Genomic DNA, 23478 nt, shown 5'->3' with positions numbered 1-23478 from the left:
GAGGTGTTGGAAATATTTTATATGGGTGTAGAGACACGTAAAATTTCACTGAGCTTTATGCTTAAGATTAGTGTACTTGATTAATGCATTTTACCTTTTAATTGGGATATGTTATACCCCAACATAAAAAAAAGAAAGAATGGATGTTATAAATATGCATACACCTTAGTATCCCTAAAAAATTAACACATTTAGTAACTTTGTTTTCTAGAAGGTGGTTTTAAATGGAACTAGCATCACCAGATTGATGGCTCTGAGTGAGGCCCTGGATGGAAAGATTGGCCAATTCATCACCTCCGGTCCATTCCTCAGGGCCTCCTTCCTATTAAGAAGACAGCATCAGTTATTGCTTCAACCCGCTCTTCCCCTCTTCCCCTATACTAATGGACATCCTCCCCCATCCTTATTTCCCCCACCCTCAGAACACGAGGGGCTTTCTTCTCTCATTGTCCCATCCTTTAGCCTGTGTCCTTGAATCCACCTGGGCCTCTCTGCAAGAACTCTGTGCCATCCCTCAACTTTCTTTTACTTAGATTTTCAACCTTTTCCTTAACTGAATCCTTCCTCTCAGATTACAAACAGCTCGAGTTTCTCCTGTTCTTAAAAAAAAATTCCTCTGGGCCGGCCCAGTGGCTCAGGCGGTTAGAGTTCCATGTTCCTAACTCCGAAGGCTGCCGGTTCGATTCCCACGTGGACCAGTGGGCTCTCAACCACAAGGCTGCCAGTTCAACTCCTCGAGTCCCGCAAGGGATGGTGGGCAGCGCCCCCTGCAACTAAAGATTGAACAGGGCACCTTGAGCTGAGCTGCCACTGAACTCCCAGATGGCTCAGTTGGTTGGAGCGCATCCTCTCAACCACAAGGTTGCCGGTTCTACTCCCGCAAGGGATGGTGGGCTGCACCCCCTGCAACTAGCAACTGGACCTGGAGCTGAGCTGCGCCCTCCACAACTAAGACTGAAAGGACAACAACTTGACTTGGATAAAAGTCCTGGAAGTACACACTGTTCCCCAATAAAGTCCTGTACCCCTTCCTCAATAAAATCTAAAAAAAAAAAAAAAAGTTTAATAAAAAAAAAAAATCCTCCTTTGACCCCAGTTCTCCCTCTAGCTACTGCCCAATATTTCTTTGTCCCTTCTACTCTGTTCACTGTCTTCATTTATTTAGCTCTTAGTGTCTCTTAAACTCACAGCTTGGCCATGTTATTAAAATTCCATGGGCAAAAGTCACCACAAAATTTTCAACGGTCACATCCAAAGAACACTTTTTAGGTTTTATTTTCCAGACTTTTCTGATGTGTCTGATGTTGCCGATTCCTCTCTCTTTGAAACTTCACTCCTCTGACTTTCACAACACCATATGGTCCAGGTTTTCCATGTTCTGCTGACCGTTTCCTCTCTGTCTCGTTCAGGAGACCTAGTTCTTTACACTCCCTTTCTAAGTGCCTCTTTTCTGGGTTCTGTCCTTGGCCCTCTTCTCAGCTCAACTTAGTCATTCTTCATGGATGGCCTCGTGGTGTCGGTACCAGCCACATGCAGGTGACTTTCAAATCTCTGTTTCCCCTGAGGTCAGGGCTATGCAGTCAACTGTCTGCTGGACAGCTGAATCTGGATATTCTCAGAGCACTTCAAGTTCAGTGTTCAAACTCAATCTGTGATTCCACTCTTAAACCTGAAATTCTTTGTCTCAGCTGGTTGTGCTTCCACCATTCACCAGATCGTCCAAACTAGAAACCCATGGTTAAAGCAGGGATTCTCAACCTCAGCACTGTTGATATTTTGGGCTGGATCCTTCTTTGTTGTGGGGAGATTGTTCTGCTCATGGTAGGATGTTCAGCAGTATCTCTGGGGTCTATCCAATGGGCGCCAATAGTAACCCACCAAGTGAGACAACCAAAAATGTCTCCACACATTTCCATATATCCCCTGGGAGGAGGTGTCAAAATATCCTAGGGTTGAGAACCACTGGATTAAAAGCATGGGTTTAGGAATCACATATACCTGTGTGACTTTTGGACTAGTTAGCTACATCTTGGAGACTTATTTGGTTTTCTCTGTAAGATGAAAACAATTCTCGCCTCATATATGGAGCTTAAATAGGACAATATATTGAAATGCATGGTCTGTCTCATATTGGACATTTATTGACAGCAACAAAGACCTTTCTCTCATCTTCACAAACTCCTTGGCCACTCAGTTTTATCTTGGAAGTATTTCTTGTCTATGTATTCTTCTTCATTTGCTACAGACTCAATGTTGATGTCCCCTTGAATTTACATGTTGAAATCCTAAACCCCAATGTGATGGTATTAAGAGAGTGATTAGGTCATGAGAGCAGACCCCTCATGAATGGGATTAGTATTCTTATAAAAGAGACTCCAGAGAGCTCCCTGCCCCTTCTGCCACATGAGGACATAACACATGAGGACATATAAACCAGGAAGCAGGCTCTCACCAGACACTGAATCGGATCTTGGACTTCCCAGCCTCCAGAACTGTGAGAAACAATGTTGTTTAAGCTGCTCAGTCTCTGGTATTCTGTTATTGCAACCCAAATGGACTAAGACATCATTCCTGTTTGGATTATTGCAACAGCTTTGCAACTGATGGTCACAGCTTCCAGCCAGCCTTGTTCCCCTCAGATCCACACTTTATAGGACTGTCATGCAGGGTCTCTGGTCCCGCTCCCCACACCAGAACGCAGGATATGGTGAGGCCAAAAAGGAACCCCAACGGAGCCATGGATAGGGGAGTCATACCGCTGTATTCTTGATGGCGGCTGGTTGAGACACAAAAGCAAACATCCTCCAGTACCCCAACAGGGTGTCCTCCTGCACCCCAGTCTTGCTGGTGGCCGGAAAAGACACAGGAAGTAAGATCACACGATCCGCAACCTGCCATCCATGCTTCTCTGCCTGCCAACCAACTAACCAACCAACCAACCAACCAACCAACCAACCAACCAACCCACCCCCTAGCATAGCCACGGCAGTTATATTAGTGGCTAATGGCTAACTGATAACAGCTGATGGCCACCCAGCCACAGCGGATGGCCATCTGATTACAGCTGATGGCCATCAAATAACTGAGCCAGCACCTTTCCATGTGAGACCGAGAGCCTGGAAACTGCTTTCTGGAAGTCTGTCCCCACAAGGACATACAAGACCTTCATGGTCTGGCTGTTGCCCACCTCTCCAGCCCCATTTCTTGCCCCTCTTGGCCTTGAATTTCTAATCTAGCCACACTGAAATAGGAGGCATTCCTTTTATCCCATGCAGTTTTCTGCCCCCATATACAGAGGATGCCAAAAAATGCATACACTTTTTTTTCCCCCTTCTTCCGCCTCCCCCCGCCACTCTGGTTCAAGCTGTTGTTTCTCAGTCTAGTTGTGTAGGACACAGCTCCCAGGCTGGTATTATGAGCCTTGCGCTCCTCCCAGTTGAGGCAGTCGGTTGCCAGTCATTGGTCGGCTGCTCACAGCAGCTCACGCAACTTTCGCCAGCTGCCGGCCACTCACAATGGCTGCCAGCCACTCATGCTAGCCACCAGCCACTCATGGCAGCAAACCGTAGCCCATGGCAGCACAGCAGCTCACGGCAGCCTAGCTACAGGGAGAGCCGTTGTTCACAATCTTAGCTGTAGAGGGCGCAGCTCACTGGCCCAAGTGGGAATCGAACCAGAGACCTCCGCGTTAGGAGCACAGCGCTCCAACCACCTGAGCCACAGGGCGGGCCCCCATACCCATTTTAAGCAAGGAAAAAAACTGTATTAAAATTGTAATACTCAATATATACCAATAACAAAAGATGAATACAAATCACATTTGATTTCTGCAATTACAAGTGGTACTCAAAGTGGTTACCATCAGCGTAATTTTGATAGTTTTTCTTTCTTAAAATGTGTATACTAGGGTTTCCAGGCAGGAATTCCCACCCGATCTTGGGAATTTTTTTCGCTTTTTCATTCCCAAATCCCAAGAAAAGTTGGTCGGGAAATCGGGAAAATAGTCTCCTTGAACCCAGGTGGTTGGTAGTATCGGCTGTCACTTTGTGTCAATGAATCATCCTGGAGAACAGAAAACAATTTATATTTCGGGATTCGGGAATGGGAAAGTGAAAAAAATTCCTGAGAACGGGTGGGAATTCCCACCTGGAAACCCTAGTGTATACATTTTGTTTGGCACCCTCTGTATTAGCTCACACTGTTCCTTCTCTCTGGAATAACTTCCCACACTCCTCTTCATCTGGCTGATTCTTGCTCTTAAAGTCTCACTCGAATTTCACCTCCTTCAAAAAATTATACTTGGATCCTCCTTTCTTATGCTGGGATCAGTGCTCCTCCACTGCGCCTCCAGCGCTCCCTGGACAGATCTATCTCCTTGCATCTATCTCATTGTAGTGTATCTCCTGTCATCTATGTGTCTGTCTCTGCTGGGGTGCCTGGGGGCAGGGATTGTGTCTTGTTCATCTCTATGTACATATCATCTAGCACGTCCCCTGGCACACAGACAGTGCTCAGCAGATATTTATTGAGTGTACGAATGAATATAGCATCACCATTACCCTCTAGGTTAGGTTTTGAGCCATAGTTTAGAAATGGTTATACAATAGTCCATAAATCTGCTGTCTCTGTGGCTCAGAAGCAGGGCTTCCTCAGCCAGGGACTTGTGGCAGGCACAGAGCTGAGAGGTAACACTTGCATAAGCGTGTGAGGTCGACGGATGGTGCAGGGAGTAACACCACGGATATATCTGCTTACCACAGCATCAGCTGGCTCTTCTGAGAGTCAAAGGCACTTTCTTCACCTTGTCTATCTGTGGCCTTTCAAGTGTCCTAATTCGTGGCCCTTCCTGTCAGTGAACTTTTTCTTCTAACTGCTTTACTCACCTCTGGACTCACACACTTGCGTTTTTGCAATTGACTCAGCCATCCCCCAGGGCCCCAAATATAAAATAAGCACCACGGTGTGCATAACTATTGGAGGGCAATCTGCTTGCTGCTGTTCTCTAGTCCAGGGATCCCTCAGGGGAACCCACCAGGATGGGTCTGCCTCTTCCAGGCGTCTATCACTGCTGGAGCAGGTGTTTAGACCCTCCTCTTGCTAAGTCCCAGGAAGGAAACCCCGGCAGGCACTAAGAAGTTAGAGGTATTTAGTCAACCTTGCCTTCCTTCTTCTTCAATAACAATGCCTTTATTGGCATAAGGTTATGGGATTGGCTTGTGGAGTCCTGAGAACCTACCAAATCCCTTTTCAAATTCAACTCTTTGAGCCTCAGTCTCTCTGTCAGGTGTGTGTGAGTCGGGTGGAGGGGGAAGACGTGGAGGAGAAGGTAGATCACTCAGGGCCCTCCCTCCTAGTTGTCAGGATGCTGCCTGGGCGTGTATGAGGGTAGCTCCGCTCCCGCCACTTCGCGGAGGCCGGCAGGGGATCCCAGGAAGCTGGACGACCAAGCAGCCACCTGGGAAGCCCCGCCGCTGAGAGGTCCCCAGAGCCTGAAGGCGGGCGGGAAAACTGTGGCTTCAGAGCGCTGTAGGCTGGCAAGAAACCTGGCCCGGGGAGGGCAGGGGTCGGCGGGATCCAACCAGGCGGGTTTGGGGGGGCGGGGGGCGCGGCATAGTCAGGAAATTCCCAGGAAATTCCTTTCCATTCCCGCATTCCCCGCCCTTTCCTTGGGTGCGAACCTCTCCGAACCCTGAGAAAGAGAAAATGAAATATTTTTCGGGTTTCCGCTTGTCCCTTCTCCAGCTCCTCGCCACTTGGGTTTGGAGCGCGTGAGGGAGCGCAATAACGCCAGCGCGCCAGAGTTCAGGGCCTTCCCCGCGGGCGGGGAGCATGTCCAACCTCTGGCAGCTCCTGGGGCTCCGGAGCACGCTGCCGCTCGGTCCCCAGAGTACCCGGAGGCGTACCCCGACTTCGGTCCCGTTCAGCTTAAGCTGGTGTCACATGAGCCGCGGGGGAGTGGGAACCCGGGGAATGGGCGGGGGCGTGTGCGCCGGGAGGGGGCCGCCCAGTCCACCTATATGCGCCGCGGCCGGGCTGACGGATGCCAGGAATTCCCAATGAGAGGCGAAGGGGGGAAGTTTGGGCAACTCCGCCTGGCCAATGGAGAACCTCGGGAGGGCTCTGCCCCTTCCCCCCGCCCCCGCCCGCTTCGTTCCCGCAGCGCGAGTGTGTCCGCCCGGCTCAGTGTGCGTGGAGATTAGGTCTGAGCGCTCGCCCCGAGGCAGGCAGTCCGCAAGCACTAGCCGCCGCCGCAAGCAGCATCCTACGCGAGCAGCGCCGCGGCGGAACCGGGCGCAGGGGAGCTAGCCCGGCCCCGCCAGCCCAGCCCAGCCCGGCCTGACTCCCTCCCTACGCCGGGGCAGCAGCAGCCGCCGCCGCCGCCAGGAGAGAAGGTGGAGGAAGAAATACAGCCCCTAGCACGCGCGCACCGTCATGGACCATTATGATTCCCAGCAAACCAACGACTACATGCAGCCCGAAGAGGACTGGGATCGAGACCTGCTCCTGGACCCGGCCTGGGAGAAGCAGCAGAGAAAGGTCAGAATCTGTCCCAAACCGCCGCAGCCCCCCATCGGGGCCAGCTCCGTCCGCCTTGCTAGCGGCTCTGGGCTCGGAACGGGTTCCAGGCGTGCACCAGCGGGGGCGGGGATGCGCGGCCGCTGCTAGGTAGGGTGTTGGGTTACAGGCGCGGGGAGGAAGGGAGAGCGCCCAGCCGGAGCGCGGGGAGGTGGGGCCGCTGGCGGGCAGTTCCCCTTGGGGCTGGTGATCCAGGCCACCCGGCTGCCGCCGCACCATCCCCTCGTGGGCAGGGCGCGGGGGCGGTGCTCCACAGGCTGGGGCTGAATCCCCGGTTCGGTTGCTGCTGCTCAGGATCGATTTTCCTTTCCCTTCTCCGCCCCCTGGCCGCCTCTCCATATGGCGTGCGGTGGCAGCGTGCTCTCTGAGCCGCCCTGGGCTAGGTACCTGGAGGGAGCAAGCTGCACGGGACTCTGCGCCTCCCAGCCCGCAGACCGAGGGGAAAGCGGGCGCCAGAGAGATTGGCAGCCGCCTCTGGGTCGGCCTTAAGGTGGACCTGCTAGAGTGGGGCTGGGGCCGAGAAAACCCAGGGGTATACGCCGGCTCCCCAGCGGGCCCTGTGTGGGCGGGGTCAGGACGGCCAACCGTTTTATTGCTTAACTCGTGGTTTGTAGCTGCCTGCGGAGGTGGGCTTGCGTCTGCGTCCTGCCCCTCCGACCCCTGTTCATTCCTGAGAGAAGGGGAGTTTGGGCAACTTGATCTGAATTAAGGGGCTTCAGGGCAGAGGACTGTCTCCGAGGGTATTTGGGGTCAGTCACTGGGGATCACTGCTTAGCCACGGAGCCGCCTCCCAGGCTCCGTGTGCCGGGTGCGCACTCAGCCACACAGGCTAGGCTCGCAGCTGGCGATGGGACTCCGACACAGTGGCCAGTGGCAGGAAGAGGTCAGAAACCACTCTTATGGAGGGGGAGGGCGCCCCAACCCTCCCTTTGCTTCCTGCCTGCGCGGTGAGCTCTTGCCCCAGGCGGCCACGTACCCTGAACAACCCCCTCTTCCTCCTCCCCCGCTGCCCGCTCCCATCCGGTCCCTCCTCGTTCCATCCCTCCTCGCCCCACCCCCATCCCCCCCCACCGCTGATCTGGGAATGGGGGGGGACAGGATGGCGCGTCCCTCTGGATAGTGCGGTTAGGGCTGGGCTTGAGGGAGAACGCTCATGTCCAAAAATGGTAACATTCATTCCCTTTTTTAAACTTAAAAGGGGGGGAGTTTAGGGAGCCGACTGAAGTTTTTTTTTTTTTTTTAGCCAAAGGCATCCTGTATTAGCTCACTCAGGAATCCTAAGCCCTTTTACTCACTTCATCAGACAAGCAGAGGTAATTTAAAACACACGCACAAAGGGCTTCCTCAAAGCCTGGCGTCCTGAGACCCTGGCCAGCTTCTGCTGGGCCCAGCCCTACACGGCAACATCGGAAGGTCTCTCTGCTTTGAGGTGACTTCTTCGAAATGTGGCAGTTGGTTAAGCACCCCTCCTCCTCTTCCTGTCGCCCCCCTCTGGGAGAACTGGGGGAGAGGTGTGACAGCCCCCCACTCACCTGCTTACTTCCTGGAACAGTTGGGCTGTTGGAGCAGAGTATGGAGTGGGCACTTGAGAGATTCCCCTGGGGACAACGCAGAGGGACTTTTTAAATAAATTTCAGGGTGAAACCTTCTTGAGAACAGATTTTGAATTGGACAAGATTGGTGGGATTAGGGTAGTGGATGTCTTGGGATCTTCCATGGAGAAGAGAAAAGAAGGAAATCCCTGTTAAATGAGCATGTACTGTGTGCCCAGGAGGGGTAGGAGTGACTGGACTGCCCAAGAATTAGGAATTAGACCCTTTTAAAGACTGGGAGGACTAAATGTTTGGGGAGCAGAAACTTACCTCCCCAGCACTGAGCACTGGACCTGAACATAGTATTATCGAATGAATGAATGTGTTATACTAAATGTAGTTTGGGAGAAAAATTATAGTCCCTCTCTCCATATACCGGGGGGGCCAAAAAAATGTATGTACATTTTAAGGGATGTTATCTATGCTCAAGCAGTAGTTCCCCATAATCAGAAGTGTCTGGACGCTGATGGTAACCACTTTGAGCACCTCTTGTAATTGCAGAAGTCAAACGTGACTTGTATTCATCTTTTGTTATCAGTATATGTTACAATTCATACATTTTTTTCCTTAAAATGTGTATACATTTTTTTTTTGGCCCACTCTGTATATTCATAAAGCTCTGGCCTGGGTGGTGTGGGTGTGCCCCAGGCCCCTGGGCAGCCAGGTGGGAACAGGGTCATTTGGGGAATTTGGAAATCTACGGGGCAAGCTCAACCGTTCAAGAGCTGGCATTGGCTGATGTGTGCCAGGCATTGTTCTAATCTCGTCACATATATTGTTTCACTTGTTACTACCAGCAGCTCTGTGAACCAGGCACACATGAGGATGAAGAAATTAGGGGCAGAGAGAGGAGGAAGTAACCAGCCTAGAGTCCCAGGCTAGTATGTGGAGGGGCTGGGATGCAGCCAGGTTTGGGGCAGGCATCTTCCCCTCCTTGTCCCTTGTTGGTGAGGGAGGCAGGAAAGCTGGACCTGGCATTCAGAGCCTGTCAGGATCTCTGGACCAAGGGGAGCCAACACCTACTTGGGTGGGGTCGGTGGAAGGGGCTGGCGGGACATGTCACAAGCTCCCGGCCTGACTCGGAAAATTTGGTCCAAAGTTTTTTTTTTCTGCCATGAATTCTCTGTTACTTTGCATGGGCCTAGATTTCACCTAGTTCTCAGTGGGATATAAAGAAATGGTATTACATGTAGGGGATCAGACTTAAAGTAACTTGTTGCTTTTGACACCCTCCCTGCTGACCCTGGGAGGCAAGGATTGAGTGGGACCAGAACTGACAAGTGGACCAGAATCTATGTCAGACGGAAGCCGGAGAGTGAGTAAGTGAGAGGAATGGGGAAGAGACAGTGCAGTGGGATACAAAGTTCACTGGGTGGGAAGCAGAAGATCCTGTTTTTAGCCTTGGTGCAGCCATGACTATTTGTGAGACTTTGGGCAAGTCATTTCATTTTTCAGAACTCTGATTAGATCATTCAAAAAACACTTTTGGAGTATCTACTCTGTGCCAAGTACAGTTTGAGGTGCTGGGGATAAGAGGGCTGGCCAAGACAAGACGAAGTGTCTGTTCTTGTGGCACTTCCATTCTGTTTTCTCCTCTTGTAAAGGGGCTGCATTCCTGCCCTGCTCCCCCCCGAGGGCTCTTACAGGGATAAGATCAAATGATGTGGTAAGAAGGACTTCCTTGGTGAATGGTGGGGCCTGACGCAGAGTAGGCAGCAGTCTGTGCAGGCAGGAGGCATGACTCAAGAACCTGCAGCGGTTGGCCGTGGCTTGTCCCTTCTTCAAAGAATGCTTCAGTGCAGAGTTCATCAGGCTGGACTCCCTGGCTCCAGACACAAAATGCAGTGGATTAGAGGAATTGACTGGCTTTCACAGTCTTCCTGACCTTCGAGGCTGAGCTCCAATGCCACCTTTCCTAGGGGCAGTAGGTCTGAATGCCCATGTTTTTGGATTGACCGTAGTCTCCAGTTTATTCCCCCACGAGGATCTTGCCCTTGTCTTTACATGTATGTGTGTGCTGATGTGCGGCCGGCTGGAGAGAACATAGACTTTGAGTAGCATCCTGACTCTACACTTTCAGACGTGTGACTTTGGGCAAGTTATTTAATCTCTGTCACCCTCCAATTCCTTATTTATAAAAAGGAGCTAAGACCCCACTGTCCTATCCTCACCTTGCTGGGTTGACGGGAGAAGATATGTAAAATGGAATTGTCTGCTGTTAAATTTTACTCTCTCTTCTTAAATCCTGGAGGATCTGGTTTAATGTGTATTTCCACAGGTGTCAGCCCTGGGGGTTTTTCCATGTAGGAGTTTAATCAATATTTGTTGAGCCAACGGATGTTGAAACAGAGAAGTGGCCCTGGCAGGTGTAAGAATGTAGTTGTAAATAGGCCCAGATCCTGATTCTGCAGCCATGTCAAGCCAGGTTGTCAAGCCAGGTCGTGGGAAGAGAGGCCACGTTGTTTACACTTGCTGTTGGACTGCGTGACCATCGCAGGAGCTAAGCAAGACCACTGATTAAGGTGGAAGACTGCAAAGAGGGAGGCCTGCTGTAGGTGGGGAGGAGAGGGCCTCTGCCTGTCCTGAAGGTGAGGCCTCCTGAAGTCAGAGTGACGCCTGGCAGAAGTAAAACGAGAGGAGAGCATTGGCTCCAGCGTCCACCCTCACGCCCCTCGCCGTTCTGATCTTGCCTGCTTCCCCCCGTGCCAGTGCCCAGGGCGGCAGGGACCCAGCCCAGCCTCCCCTGGTCTCTGCCGAATCCCTACTGCCTAGTACAGAGTCAGACCTGCCGTAGGTGGTCAGGAAATAACGCTGAACAGTTGGGTAAATGGTGCCGTGCATGGTGCCCATCTCCTGGCTCGGGGGTGGGGGTGGGGGGGTGGAGATAGGGATGAAATGCTTTACATTCCACACAAACCACTCCATCCTGGAGCTGTATCTGCTTCAGCCTCTGCAGATAGACATGCTCTGGGCACACTGAATTCAAATCTCTGCCCGTCCACTGACAAGCTGTTTGATCCTGGCTAAGCCACTTGCCTGCTCTGTGCCTGAGGATAACAGTGGGGAAATGGAGACAGCAAGCATTCCTGCCTGATATAGTTGAGTGCCTGTTTAAACCAAGTAAGGTATACATAGGGAATTTAGTATAGCACCTAGTCACTAATGTCAACAATTTTGAGGAACCAGAGTTTCTATGGCCTTTACCCAATATGCTTTGAGATAGGTGTAGTATACAAACCCACCTTAGAAGGAGCGAAGGTTGCCTAGGAATTTATGGGAGTTGTGTTGTCTTTGACCTCTGACCCTGAAGTCAGCTCTGGCTATTCAATGTCACTTGACCCCTCTGACTGCTTAGTCTCTTCACCTATACAGTGATGTAAAGTCCCTGCTCACCCTTTCCCTACTTCCTGGGTATCCAGGATGAAGAGATGAATGTTAAACTGCTTGTCAACTTGTTATAGGACAGGTGAAATGACCTCAAAATATGAATTTCCTCTAAAAGAGACAATCTGGGGTGTCTTCAGGACCTACTGTTAAGTGGCTGGGACATTTTTGCCCCCACCCTCCTCGTTACACCTCCCAGCAGCTTACCCAGCCCTGCTTTGCTCCAGGACCTGTTGCAGCTGCTTCCTTTCCAAAGCCTGTCCCACGTGGCTGCGCTGAGAACAGGTGTCTCACTGGTTGGTGAAGTGATTGACAAGGCCTGAAGGAGAGCCCGACGGGCCTGGAGCATCGGGGCCAGCTGGCCCAGACCGGGCAGGCAGGCTGCTTCTGGCTGCCCTACGGCAGGTGTGAGTGTGAGAAGGCCTGGAGCTAATGAGATCCAGACTTTCCAGTTTTGAGTTTTGAGGAATGATGGGACCTCGAGGGGCTGTTGGGGTCACTGGAGATGGACTTGTAGGAGTAAAAGGGTAGCCGGTTCCTGCAGGATTCTTGGTCAGCAGCCTTTTCAAATGGAAAAGGAGGAAACTCATTTCCTGGTCTTACTTCGTGAAGACGAGCTGGAGACTGTTCCCAGTGGGTGAGGGTGGGGGTGGGAGGAGGCAGGACCTTGGGCCGACCTGAGTGTGACGAGGTCAGACCAAATGGGCCTCCTGTAGTTTGGGGTTTGTGGTTGGGATTTGGGCCTCCTATTTCCATCTTCTTGAGGAAGGCCTGGGGCTGGGCACCCGGCCAGTGCCCACAAACCATAAACCTGGCTCGAGGACTTGTCATACAAGACCTGGTGCCTCCTGTGGGTCTGGAGCGAGGGTGAGGCAGCACGAGCCTGAGACAGGACCTCGTCACAGACCTGCTACTGTGTATCTCTAGGGAAGAGCGGGTGTCTCTGCTTCTCCTCCTTCCAGTCCCTTCGTAGTATGAGAACATTGACGATTTCTCCTTGTGGAGTCAGCCAGTGAAGGTTGATTGAACCCCTCACTGGTATCAGATGCTCCACTCATGTGAGGTCGTGGAAATCATGGTTCAGGTGGAGCGGGAACCAGAAAGACACAAAAACACACCGGGCTGCGCCAATAATGGCCAGAAGCGTGGCTGAGACAAATGCCATGGTCACTGCAGGGCAGGAGCCTGCACTGTGGCCGGTGGTGGTGGAGACGGTGAAGGTGAACGGCTGGGGGCATTTGAGTGTCATCTCCAAGGATAGGCAGGATTTGAAGGTTCTGCTGGGGAGCCTCCCTTTCCTGGCAGCTGGGCTGTGTGTGTGCACGTGTGTAAAGGAGGGTAGGACAGGAGGGGAGAAGGCAGAAGCCTGGAAGGGCAGAGCAGTGGCATCAGCGGGTCATCCTGGCAGGGACTGCAAACTGCTGCAGGCTGCTGAATACCCCTCCTATGGTGCTTACTCATGGTCCTTTCCTATTCTCTTTGTCCCTCCCAGAGCTGACCTCTCACCTTTCTGAGAGGCCAGGCTGTTTGTACAGCTCACAGGTTGACCCTGGAGCCCCACACCTCAGTGCAGGGGTTGTTGGGACCATCTCAGCCATTTAACTCTACATGAGCTGCCCCATGTGTAAGCTGCCCAAGGTTTTCCTGGGAAGTGGTGTGCTGCTGAGGGGCAGTAGTATGAGGGCATTGTCCCCACTGGCCCTGCTGTGATCGCCTCTGAGTGTGGTCAGTGGGCTTACATCTCTGTAGAAGGGCCCCTGAGCTGGCTGAGTTACTTACCAAGGATACTAGAGCAGTCCCGGAGCCCCAGCTCCCCAAAAGGTCATGGCTGAGAGGCTGTGGGCAGAGGGAACCCCCTTAGCCTGGTTTCTTTGTCTTAGCCAGACTGGGTCACCCCAGTGGGACTCATGATTCAGTCCAGCGTTGTGTCTCCATCAGCCAAGGCATCAGCATCTTGCTAAGTACTAATTGCCCATATCTGGCCCTGACTGAGGCGAGGAACCTTGGGAGTGGTGGGGGCAGGAGACCCAGCAAACCAGGGCTCAGAGCCACCCTGGAAGCCCACCTTCCTCTTAACACGTGATCAAGATTTCTCACTGGTTCTCAGGCTGCGCATCGTGTCCCAGAGTTCTTCTTTTTCAGCAGGTGGGGGGTAAACATGGAGAGGGCTGGCCCGGCACGCCCTGCCCTGTCTCACTTGTTCTCCCCATGTTATGTCCTGCCTGGGGATTGTCTGGCAGAATCTCGATGTATGTGGCACTATGAGTCCCCAAAGCCACATACGCAACAGTCATGACCCCAACCTATCCCCTCTGTGTGCCCATTCAGCCAGCCCAAATGGCGCCATGGGTTGCAGAGGGCATGGGTGGGAGTGGCAAGGCCTTCTTCCAGCTCCAGCCCTTTTCAGACAAATCAGCAAACACTTTGGCTGTCCCCGGCAGCCTGGGCAGGGTTATCCTCCCAGACCAGAGACAGGACAGGACTGGATTATTTTTTAAGTTAAATTCTTTTGCTCATAATAATGATAGCAGCTCACCCTTTCTGAGCACTTGCTAAGTATCAGGCACTGTCCTCAGAAGTCTACATGTATCAACACATCTGCTCTTGTGGGGTGGTTACGACTGTTACCCCATTTCACAGATGAGAGAACTGGCTCAGAGCAGCCATATAACTTTTCCAAGATCACACAGCCAGCCAGAGGCAGAGCTGGGATCTGAGGCCAGACAATGTGGCTCTGGAGTTTGCCTCCTCTCTACTTTGCTCTGCTGCTTAGAAAACTAATGCTCGCGTGTCTAGGAGTATTTAACAAAAGGCAAGCAAAACAAAACAAAACCCCGTGATGAAAACATTCTGGAATTAGAGAGTGGGGGTGGTTGGCAACCTTATGAATATACTAAAAACCATTGAATTGTATCCTTTAAACAGGTGACTTTTATGGTATAATAGTTATATCTCAAAAGACCCTCAGAAAATGCTAAGGGATATAAAGAAGGAAATGACAATTACCTGTCATCCCACCTCCCGGAGGTGAGCGCCTGCATAGGAGTTTCGGACATTCTGCCATCCGCATCCCTCTTCCTCTCATTTGTGTCCCCTTCTTTCTCCTTCGCTCTTTACTCAAATGCCAAGGATCTGGGTTCCTGATGAGTGAGTGGGAGAGTGGAAGAGGAGAAAAATCAAGAAGAGCAGCTTTCATAAAAAGCATAATGTGGCCCTTTTCTTGGAAACTGCTGAAGAATAGATCACAGACAAGCAGAGACCAACAGAAGGCTGGGGTGGGGGAGGTGGGGGTGGACGTCCTCACTGGATGTCCGCACTAGACTTGCATCTATAAACCCTATTGGCTTGAGACCGCTTCTCACCTTCTGCCATCCCCAGGGTTAACAGGTTGGGGTCCAAGTAGGGCAGCTCTCCCCAGGGCCCTAGGCTAGGCTACGAGGGGAGGGGAGGACAGGGGAAGGGAAGAGAGGGCCAGGGTCCTCCCCCAGGCAGCAGCTGCACCACTCAGGGGTTGCCTAGCAATAGTGGGAAAAGGTGACTTAGCCCACTACAGAGGCGGAGAATAAAAGGCAGCTGGGGATGGAACTCTGGAGTAGATGCAGAGGGTACTGTTACCCTGGAAACTGCCTGCTTGGTCCTTCCTTGGCTACTGCGGGCTACTGCTGGGCTGGGATCTGCTCTTCATGGAGAGGTTATGGGGTCCTCTCCAGACCTGTCACCCACAGGGTAAGGGGTGGGGACACAAAGAAACCCCTCTTGCACATGGCCTGTGTGTTAGCCATGTTCAGTCAGCGGCCTCACTTAATATTCACAACAGCCTTGTAAGGTATGTGGTAAAATCACACTTCGTAGTTGAAGATCCTGAGCTTCGAGACGTAAAATGACAGGCTCACAGCTGCACAGCGAGAAAGGGCTGAGGATGAAGGTGCTGGACTCTTGGTGCTCAAAGGGAACCTTTCATTTTGATTGAAAGCATTTTACAAGCCCAAGATCTGGGAGGTGACACAAACACTGTCCACCTTCTGGGAACAGAGGAGAAGGTGAGAAAAGGAAAGGAGAGTTATCTGTTTTATATCAAACAACCAACCAACCAGTATTTATTAAGAACGTCTCGGTTCCCCAAATAAGTAAAAAGACTGATAGTTCACCCTGGTCGAAGGTTGCATGGTTCGGATTACCTCAGTCTGTCAAAAAACTCTTTGAGGAAGTCCTGTTGTTTCCCTTGTTACAGACAGGGAAATTGAGGTTCAGAGAGGTAAAGGAAGTTGCCCAAGGTCGACCAGCTAGTAAGCCAGATGAGGAATGAACCTAGATAGAGTGACCTTGGCACTCATCTGTTAACCAGAAGTACAGACACACCCTTGGCTAGTCTGGAATTCATGTTTTAATTGAGAGACAAGGCTTACATAAATGAAATGGAACAACGTAAGATGGTGTATAATCGAGTACTCATTATGTGATTCATGATTTTTAACAATTATGCTTTCACATGTGGTTCTCTTTCCATTAATCACAATGAGCCGACTTGTGAGGTCCTATCCCTGTTTCGTAGACGGCATGTGAGGTTCAGAAGGGTTAAGTGCCTTTACCAGGGCCTCTCTTACAGCCAGAAATGGGTACAGTTGGTTTGGAATCTGGGTCTTTGACTGAAGGGTCTCTGAGGCTAAAGGGGTGTGAATGGGCATTTCTGAAATTCCTTTTCTTGGTTGAATACAGGTAGTGGAAGATTCTAGTTGTAGTTCTTCACATTTTCAGTAGGAGGAGTAATTCTCAGGAATAAACTCAAGTCCCCTGAGCCTGGAGGTCCCCCATGGCTTCCCTAGAGCTGACCCCTGCTTTTGGGGACAGGTTTCCCTGCTTTAAGATTCAACCACGTCCCCTCCTCTGCTGCTTGGGTTCCTTCAGTGTCACCTGCTCTTGTTGGTCCTTTTGTTTGGTCACCACAGGAACCTAACAGGCTTTGAACCAGGTAGCTGAGTGTTTATTTTGATTGTAAAAGCCTGTGCACATGAAACCCAAAGTTAGAGGTTCTTGCTTAAGCCTTGAGATGGTTAAGAAAGTTGGTGAGGGAAAGCTTAGGTTGGGGTGAGCAGCTTTGGCTTTAAGGTCTGGGCTGGGCCAGAGGGGACAGTGCCCTTCCTGACCTCTGGATTGGAACCTTGCCACCTGGGGTCTATATCCAAGGTCCCAGATGGTTCAGCTGAGGCTGGAGCCGTGATCCTAGGGGAAGGGAGCCTTTCCGACAAGTTACCTCCTCTACCTTGTTTTTCTGTTTCCTTGTTTTTCCTGTTTTGGGGTGGTTGGTGCTGTGAGGCTATTCAGGGGTGGTCATAGGCTTGTGATTTGAGACCAGGCCAGGGCTTGCAGGGGAGCATTTTTATGGGCCTGGAGATTTGTTTTTTAAAAGCCATCTGTAAAGCTGACGAAAACTGATGGGCATAGAATAGAGTGGTGCTCAGCTCTATTTTCAAATCATCTGTAGGTGAAGTGACACCAGGGGAGGGAACGTCGAGGTGGGTGGCCTCCTTCAGGCAGGTTTCCTAATGGAACTTGGCTTTCCATCTGGGAAGAGAGGCAGCAAGCCTTGCATGTGGGTGGGAGGGGGCTTGCTACAGTCAGACTCTATCTTTTCTCCTTATGTCCCATGTGGAAATGTCTACACAGAACAGCCTGTGGTTTGGGGCTTTTAATTCTCCTAAGTTCCAACACCAGGGAACAGGATCCTACCACCCCCCCCCACCCCCCCCACCCCCCGTGTGAGGGCCCTGGGGGGTGGGGAGCGGAGGGAAGGGCAGCAGCTTTGCTGAGGTCCCACTGTCACTATCTTAACCTCTGTGCCTGTCTGGGTCTGTGAGTGAGCGTGTGTGTATGCACGTGTGTGTGTGTGTGTGTGTGTGTGTGTGTGTGTGTGTAGCTCTGAGAAGCCCCTCTGTTGTTTTTGGCCGCTACCTTGACTTTGACAGAGGAGTGGCTCCCTTTCAAACACCGCAGACATCCTCCAGATAATATATAATGGCACTTTCCAGTAGAGTTCCCGATATTTCGGAAAGGCCTTTCTTTCCAGGAACCCAAAGTGCTTTTGCAGACTTGGCCCTGGGAGCTGGAGGAGGTGGCTCATGAATCCCGCTTTCCCGGAGCAGGGGAAGCAGGGCCAGACCCCTGGTTTCCTGCCCTTCGTCCCTTGTTTGGGACTGTTTGGAGCATTCTTCACATGCACGAAGCCCTGAGGCCTCTCTTTAGAAATTTGGATAATTTCCCAAACTTTAGCCCCAATGACAGCCACCTTTTTTTTTTTTTTAAGTTAAGTAATAGTACATTTAGAGGTTCATTGTACATAATCAGCTTTTTAAAAAATTAAGGAATGTTGCACTGGAGTCTCAGTTCAGTGGGCTTATCTGGAACCCCTTTACTGGGGCTGCTTGGCATGGGCAGGGAGGCCACAGTGGGGCCAAGAGGTTCCTGGCTGGGGGACCTGCCCCCATTCCCCTTCCACAGAGCTGCTGGCTCAGGAGAAGGCCCAACTGAGACTCTCTTGTGGCCCGGGGAATATGTCTTGGAATATGGAGCCAAGCATCCATCCCCTAGTACGGACTAACCTGGTACTGCACTATGGGCCAGGCGTGTTTCTAAGTGTTTCCCAGATATTAATTCATTTAATCCTCACAACACCCTTATAAGATGGTTTAGCTGGAGGTAAGGAAGTTTAGAAAGACCTGCGAAGGCTCAGATGGTTGCAGCCATTATTTCCAGGTTTTCTTCTCTTGAGTCCAGTTCACAAAGACCATAAACATTATAGATAGAGTTGAGGCCCCTGCAGTCTTCTCCTTAATACCATTCCCTTCCCTCACTGGAATTCACTGCTATCCAGTTTGGTGTTTTCATTCCTGAGCGTACATTTACACAGTTCCTGCTTGTATCGTTGTGTTTCTGTGCCTGTTTAAGACTTTATGTAAATGGGATTATATGCAAAATCTCCCTGTGCATCCTGCCTGTCTGCGCGCACCTCTCCCAGGCCCTCGAACTGGAGACTCACCCAGCGCCCCGTTTCGTGGATGAGTGTCCTGGATGAGACGGCTGAGGCCTGGAAGGGCTGGAGGACTTGAGGGACTTATTTGCCCAGGTCACACAGCTGCTCACAGGTGGCAGGGGGGCTAGCAGTCCGGCTTCCTGCCTCTGTGGGTGGTGCTCTATACTCTGTTGGAGTTCAAAGACTTGCTGGTATTTGATGAGGGAGGGCAGGAGAAGTCAGTCTCAGTTTCTTTTCTTTCCTCCTGGGAGTTTTTTGGCACCGGGCTCTCTCCTCACCTGGGGGCAGCTGCACTCTTGCCCACTGTCCTCTTTTCCTGGGGCTCCAAGAGTCAGGTTTTTAGGGACTCAACATCACATTGCCCTCCTTTCTCCTCTCAGGGTAGCAGCTGTGCTTTTATTGCTTCTTGGTGAAGCAAATATGCAGTGACAGAAAGCTACTGTGAATGTATTTGGGAATGCTTCTAAATGAATTTCTATTTCACATCTCCCAGTGGCATCTTGGAGCGTTTGGAAGTTTGTCGTTCTCTGCACATAGAGTTTTGGAAGAGGCCAGAGGAAGGGAGGCACAGCTGAGCCGCTCTTGGCTAGGCCCCAGGGGCAGCCAGTGGGATTCCAGTTATGTCGCCCTGTCCCTGCCTGGTTTCCTGGCTCTGGCCTTTTCTTCCTTCTCCCCTGGCTCTGGGCCACTCAGCCCTTGCCTCGTTCACTTAGTGCCCGGGTAGAGGATGGGCTGGAGAGAGCTGGAAAGGACAGACGTGTTGGCAGCCTCATCGCACTTGCTTTGGCCACTGTTGTGAAACTCTTGGCTCTGAAGACATTTGGAGGGTTCTCAGGGGATGTCACTGCTCTATGAGTGACTTGGGGCCCTTGGATGATTGAAGGCGGGTTTGTGGGGGTCTCCTGGGGCCCACTAGTAATGGGTCTGTTATCTGGGGCTCTTGGAGGCTGTGCTACTGGGATCTGCACACACTCATGCCACCTCATCCCAAGCAGCTCTCTGGCCTAATAGTGCGGAAAGGACAGCCTCTCTGCACCTTCTCTTCTCCTAAATGCCACCCCGCAAGGTCCCAACAGAAAGGAAGCAGAAGGCAGGTGGACCAGGGTCCTGCTGGACCCCACAGACTGGCGAGCTGGAGGGTCCAGAGGTTCTGTCTGGTTCCACAACCGCTGGATGCTATGGCTAAAGAAAAAAGGCTGCTGTCGTCCCACACTCCAGAGAACCCTCAGTGCTGGGGCTGGAAGGAGAAGGAAAACAAATGTCCAGGTTTTACTTCCTCTGAGGCCCCTGAACCCACATAAGAGGACCAGAAACTCCCTAAGATTTTCTGAAATAAGGGCCCCCGCCAAATGCAATAAGGCAGGGAGCAGAGGGACGGGTCAGCATGGCCAGTACCTCGGGAGAGGAATCTCAAGTGGGCTTCAGGCCCATGGAGGAAAAACTGCAGCTGGACTGCCTAATAGGGAACTGGGGGCCTGTGCTGGCTCTGCCACCCAGCAATCAGACAACTGGGGAAGGGGTGCCAAGAGGTGTGGCAGGCTCAGATCCCATCCCAAGTACAAGGCCGGCAGCTCCCCTGGCCTCCGGCCTCCTGCTGACTCCAGGGCACACCTCTGAGGCCAAGGAACCAGCCCCTGCTCTGGGTCTTGGGCTCAGCCCCGTCACTGGAGTGGTCCTGGGTAACTCGGATGGTTGCCACCCAGCATCTGCCGGAGGGTCTCCTGCTGGACTGTGGCTGCCACCTCCTTACCAAGGCACTCACCAGCACCATTCAGCACATCCAGTATTTGGTGAGCGCCTACTATGTGCCAGCGGGAGGCTCCTGAGAAGACACCGTTGCTCAGGATGTAGAACCACATCTACTCCCCAAGACTGGGCCCCCTAAATAGAGAAAGAACGCAGCTTTTACTTATTTGGAGGAGAGGGAGAGGAGGTGCAGGTAGAAAATACCAGCAAAGTCAGTCTGGCTGAAGATCTCTCTAGTAGCTTGCAAAAAACAGCCCCAGTTCCTCACCCTGCCTGTAACTCTGAAGTGCCCTCTCACTTGTTAAAAACATAAATGCTCAGGTCCCGCCCCAGACCTACTGAATGACAGACTGAAGAGGGGGCCCCACAATCAGTGTTTTAACAAGCCCTCCAGGTCATTCTGATACATGTTCAAGGTTGACAACCAGTCCTGTCCCCTGGGAACAGGGAGAACGATTATGCATTACATGCCAGGGCTGCAGAAGACCTGGGGTCTTGTCTTAGAGCTGCTCATAGCTACTGTGCGATGTTGGACACATCACACCTGATCCTCACCTATAATATGAGGGGGCTGGGTGATAGGTTGGTGGTAGGTGCTCTGTTGTAAATGTCTTATTTGGATTATTGCATGGAGATGGCCTCTAGGGTTGGGTCCATGCCAACATTCTACATTTCTGTCCTCTTGGCAAGAGTTAAGCACTTCTTCAGGTGACCTTGAGGTTGATCTCAGGGTTTCCCAGCCTGGCCCTGAAGCTAACTATTCTGCTAACACACAGGCTCTTATCTTTAGGAGTCTTCTGTGTCCTCAGCTTTCAGGAATTAGTCCCTGCCCTCTAGGGAGGGTGTGGGTGGGCCAGGTAAATGAGCTTCCCTTATGGACCCAGAAGTGCTCTGTGCAGCCTCCCCCCCCCCCCCACACACACACACAAACACACACATTCTCTTACTCTGGAATGCCTGCTGGGGTGGCCAAGTGGGAAGCCAGGTGCCTGGGGAAGGGAGAGTGGGGAAGTCCTTGTTTGGGGATGGTGAAGGTCCGTTAGATCTGTATTCTAGCCTGGAAGCTCCAGGTGTGATGGGGGTGGAACGGGGGTGTATGGGAGTAGTAGCTCAGGAGAAGTGGGGAGAGCACCTCTGCCCACTGGACCATTCATAGTTGGTTCTTTGTGTAGGCTTGGCTGCCCTGCAGGTCTTGTGTGAGGGAGGTGGCCTGCCTGTGGGCTCAGTGGGTAGGAGAAATTCCAGCCAGAGCCAGGGAGCAAGGATTTCAGCTTGGAATCTGCCCAAGGCACTGGTGTCAATAGGCAGGCCTGTTTTTTCACTTTGTTTACTCCCAGAACCCAGCTCTGTTGGTTCTCTCCCTTGTAGCAGTTTAAAGAAATCAAATCCTAGAATGCCTGAGCCAGAAGGGACCTATACTGTCACCTGACCCTCCTCGCCTAGGGGAAGAGACTGAGGTCCATAGTGGTGATCTGACTTTCCAAGTACATCCTGCATGAGTTCATTCCTTGTGGGGCTGGTTTTGGTAAGGACTGTTTATTCTGGGCACATGTAAACCATCTTCCACAAGTCATCCTTGTGGGTGGGCTCCAGAACACCTGTTAACAGACAGGCAGGGCGAGCCTCTGTGCTCTCAAGGCAGATGGAGCTGCTGGGGTTCTGGCTAGTGTGTGGGTGGTCAAGTTCAGGTGAATTTTACACATGCCAGCAGCTGTACTCTGCCAGGTTGGAGGTGGTGATGGACAGGCGGGCCCTTCGCATGGCTGCCATCGCTCTCATATGTTCCTGGGACTGGCTCCTGATTTTGCAGTTGAGGAGGGGAGCAAGGATGAGCCAGAGGGACAAGTGGTGGTAGAGTTGGTGACGTTAGTGATCTTAACAGCGAACACTTATTATCACACACCCAGCTGTGTGCTGAATCCATTATCAACCAATCGTCGTAAGGACCCTATGAAGTATAAAGTATATCACATTTTCATTTCCACTCTACAGAAGACGTTGAGGATTATTGAAATTAAATAGTTTGCGCCAATCCACACAGGTATTGAGTGGCACTGTGGCCTGTGAAGCCAGGACTGCCTGGCCAGACGCCTAACCACTCATAACCGCTGCCCTGGCTGCCTCCTCTCTCAGGACACTGGAGAAGGGAAGCCCCTCACTAGAGATGGAGCCAGGTCTCCATCCCCCCGGGGCCCCAAATTCCTCTCTCTCGACACATATTCCTGCACATTACTGAGGAATCAGGCAGGAAGTGGTGTCTCTCTGGTCTCTGACACTGCAGGTCCAAGAGCTGTGATGAGCAATGGAAGTAGGGGCAGCTCAGGGCCACATTGAGGCTTTTCATTCCTCTTCCATACTTCTCTTTGCCCTCCTCCTCTCTTCTTCTTGTCTGCTCTTTTTCTGTCTTGCTTGGCAGCGGCACCCCAGGCACTGGCCGTCCCCAGGGATGGTCTTGCGATGAGCCTCTGCTGGGCCTAACCTCTGGGGAGGGGTGGCTTTCCCTGCCTTCCTGGGAATGCAGCCGTGTTGGCCTTGCCTCAGCTGGGGCACTTCTTGGCTGTGTCAAGGTTGGGCTGCCCCTGAGTCCACAGAGGTGCTCCAGGCCTCCACCCTCGGACATAGTCATGGTCGTGTTTCCCTTGCTTTGTTGCAGGCTCTGCACTGGCTGTTTCACATACACCCTCTTATTTCATCCCCACAAGGTGGGAAGTATTAACCCTATGTAAAGGTGAGGGAGTCAGAACCTTGAGAAGATCAAGAATGCGCTGAGGGGCCGGCCCAGTGGCTCAGGCGGTTGGAGCTCTGTGCTCCTAACTCTGAAGGCTGCTGGCTCGATTCCCACATGGGCCAGTGGGCTCTCAACCACAAGGTTGCTAGTTCAATTCCTCGAGTCCCACAAGGGATGGTGGGCTCGGCTCCCTGCAACTAAGATCAAACACGGCACCTTGACCTGAGCTGCCGCTGAGCTCACGGATGGCTCAGTTGGTTGGAGCGTGTCCTCTCAACCATAAGGTTGCTGGTTTGACTCCCTCAAGGGATGGTGGGCTGCGCCCCTTGCAACTAGCAGTGGCAGCTGGACCTGGAGCTGAGCTATCTGTCTGGCACTGTCCTTAGCTTTTTGTATCTAAGCACTGGGACAAGGACTTTCCCATA

The 23478-nt window shown here is 52.0% G+C and overlaps 1 protein-coding gene across 3 annotated transcripts in view; it reads left to right on the top strand.

The window, feature by feature from the left end:
• The first annotated feature begins 6045 nt into the window (after nt 1-6045).
• The window catches only part of ACTN1 (actinin alpha 1), an 88882-nt gene continuing 71449 nt past the window's right edge, over nt 6046-23478 (top strand). For 2 of the 3 annotated variants that reach the window (XM_019733477.3, XM_019733475.3), the window contains exon 1: nt 6159-6537. In XM_019733477.3, the coding sequence (XP_019589036.1) occupies nt 6433-6537 (105 nt within the window). In that variant the 5' untranslated portion in view covers nt 6159-6432. Of the gene's footprint in view, nt 6538-23478 lie in introns of all 3 variants that reach the window. The other variant, XM_019733476.3, reaches the window with a different exon arrangement.

Source organism: Rhinolophus sinicus, chromosome 3, assembly GCF_057876585.1.
Source record: "Rhinolophus sinicus isolate RSI-liver-muscle chromosome 3, RSI-T2T, whole genome shotgun sequence".
Classification (NCBI taxonomy): Eukaryota; Metazoa; Chordata; class Mammalia; order Chiroptera; family Rhinolophidae; genus Rhinolophus; species Rhinolophus sinicus.
The sequence above is the reverse complement of the archived record's forward strand: the minus strand, read 5'-3'. Positions and strand labels throughout refer to the sequence as shown.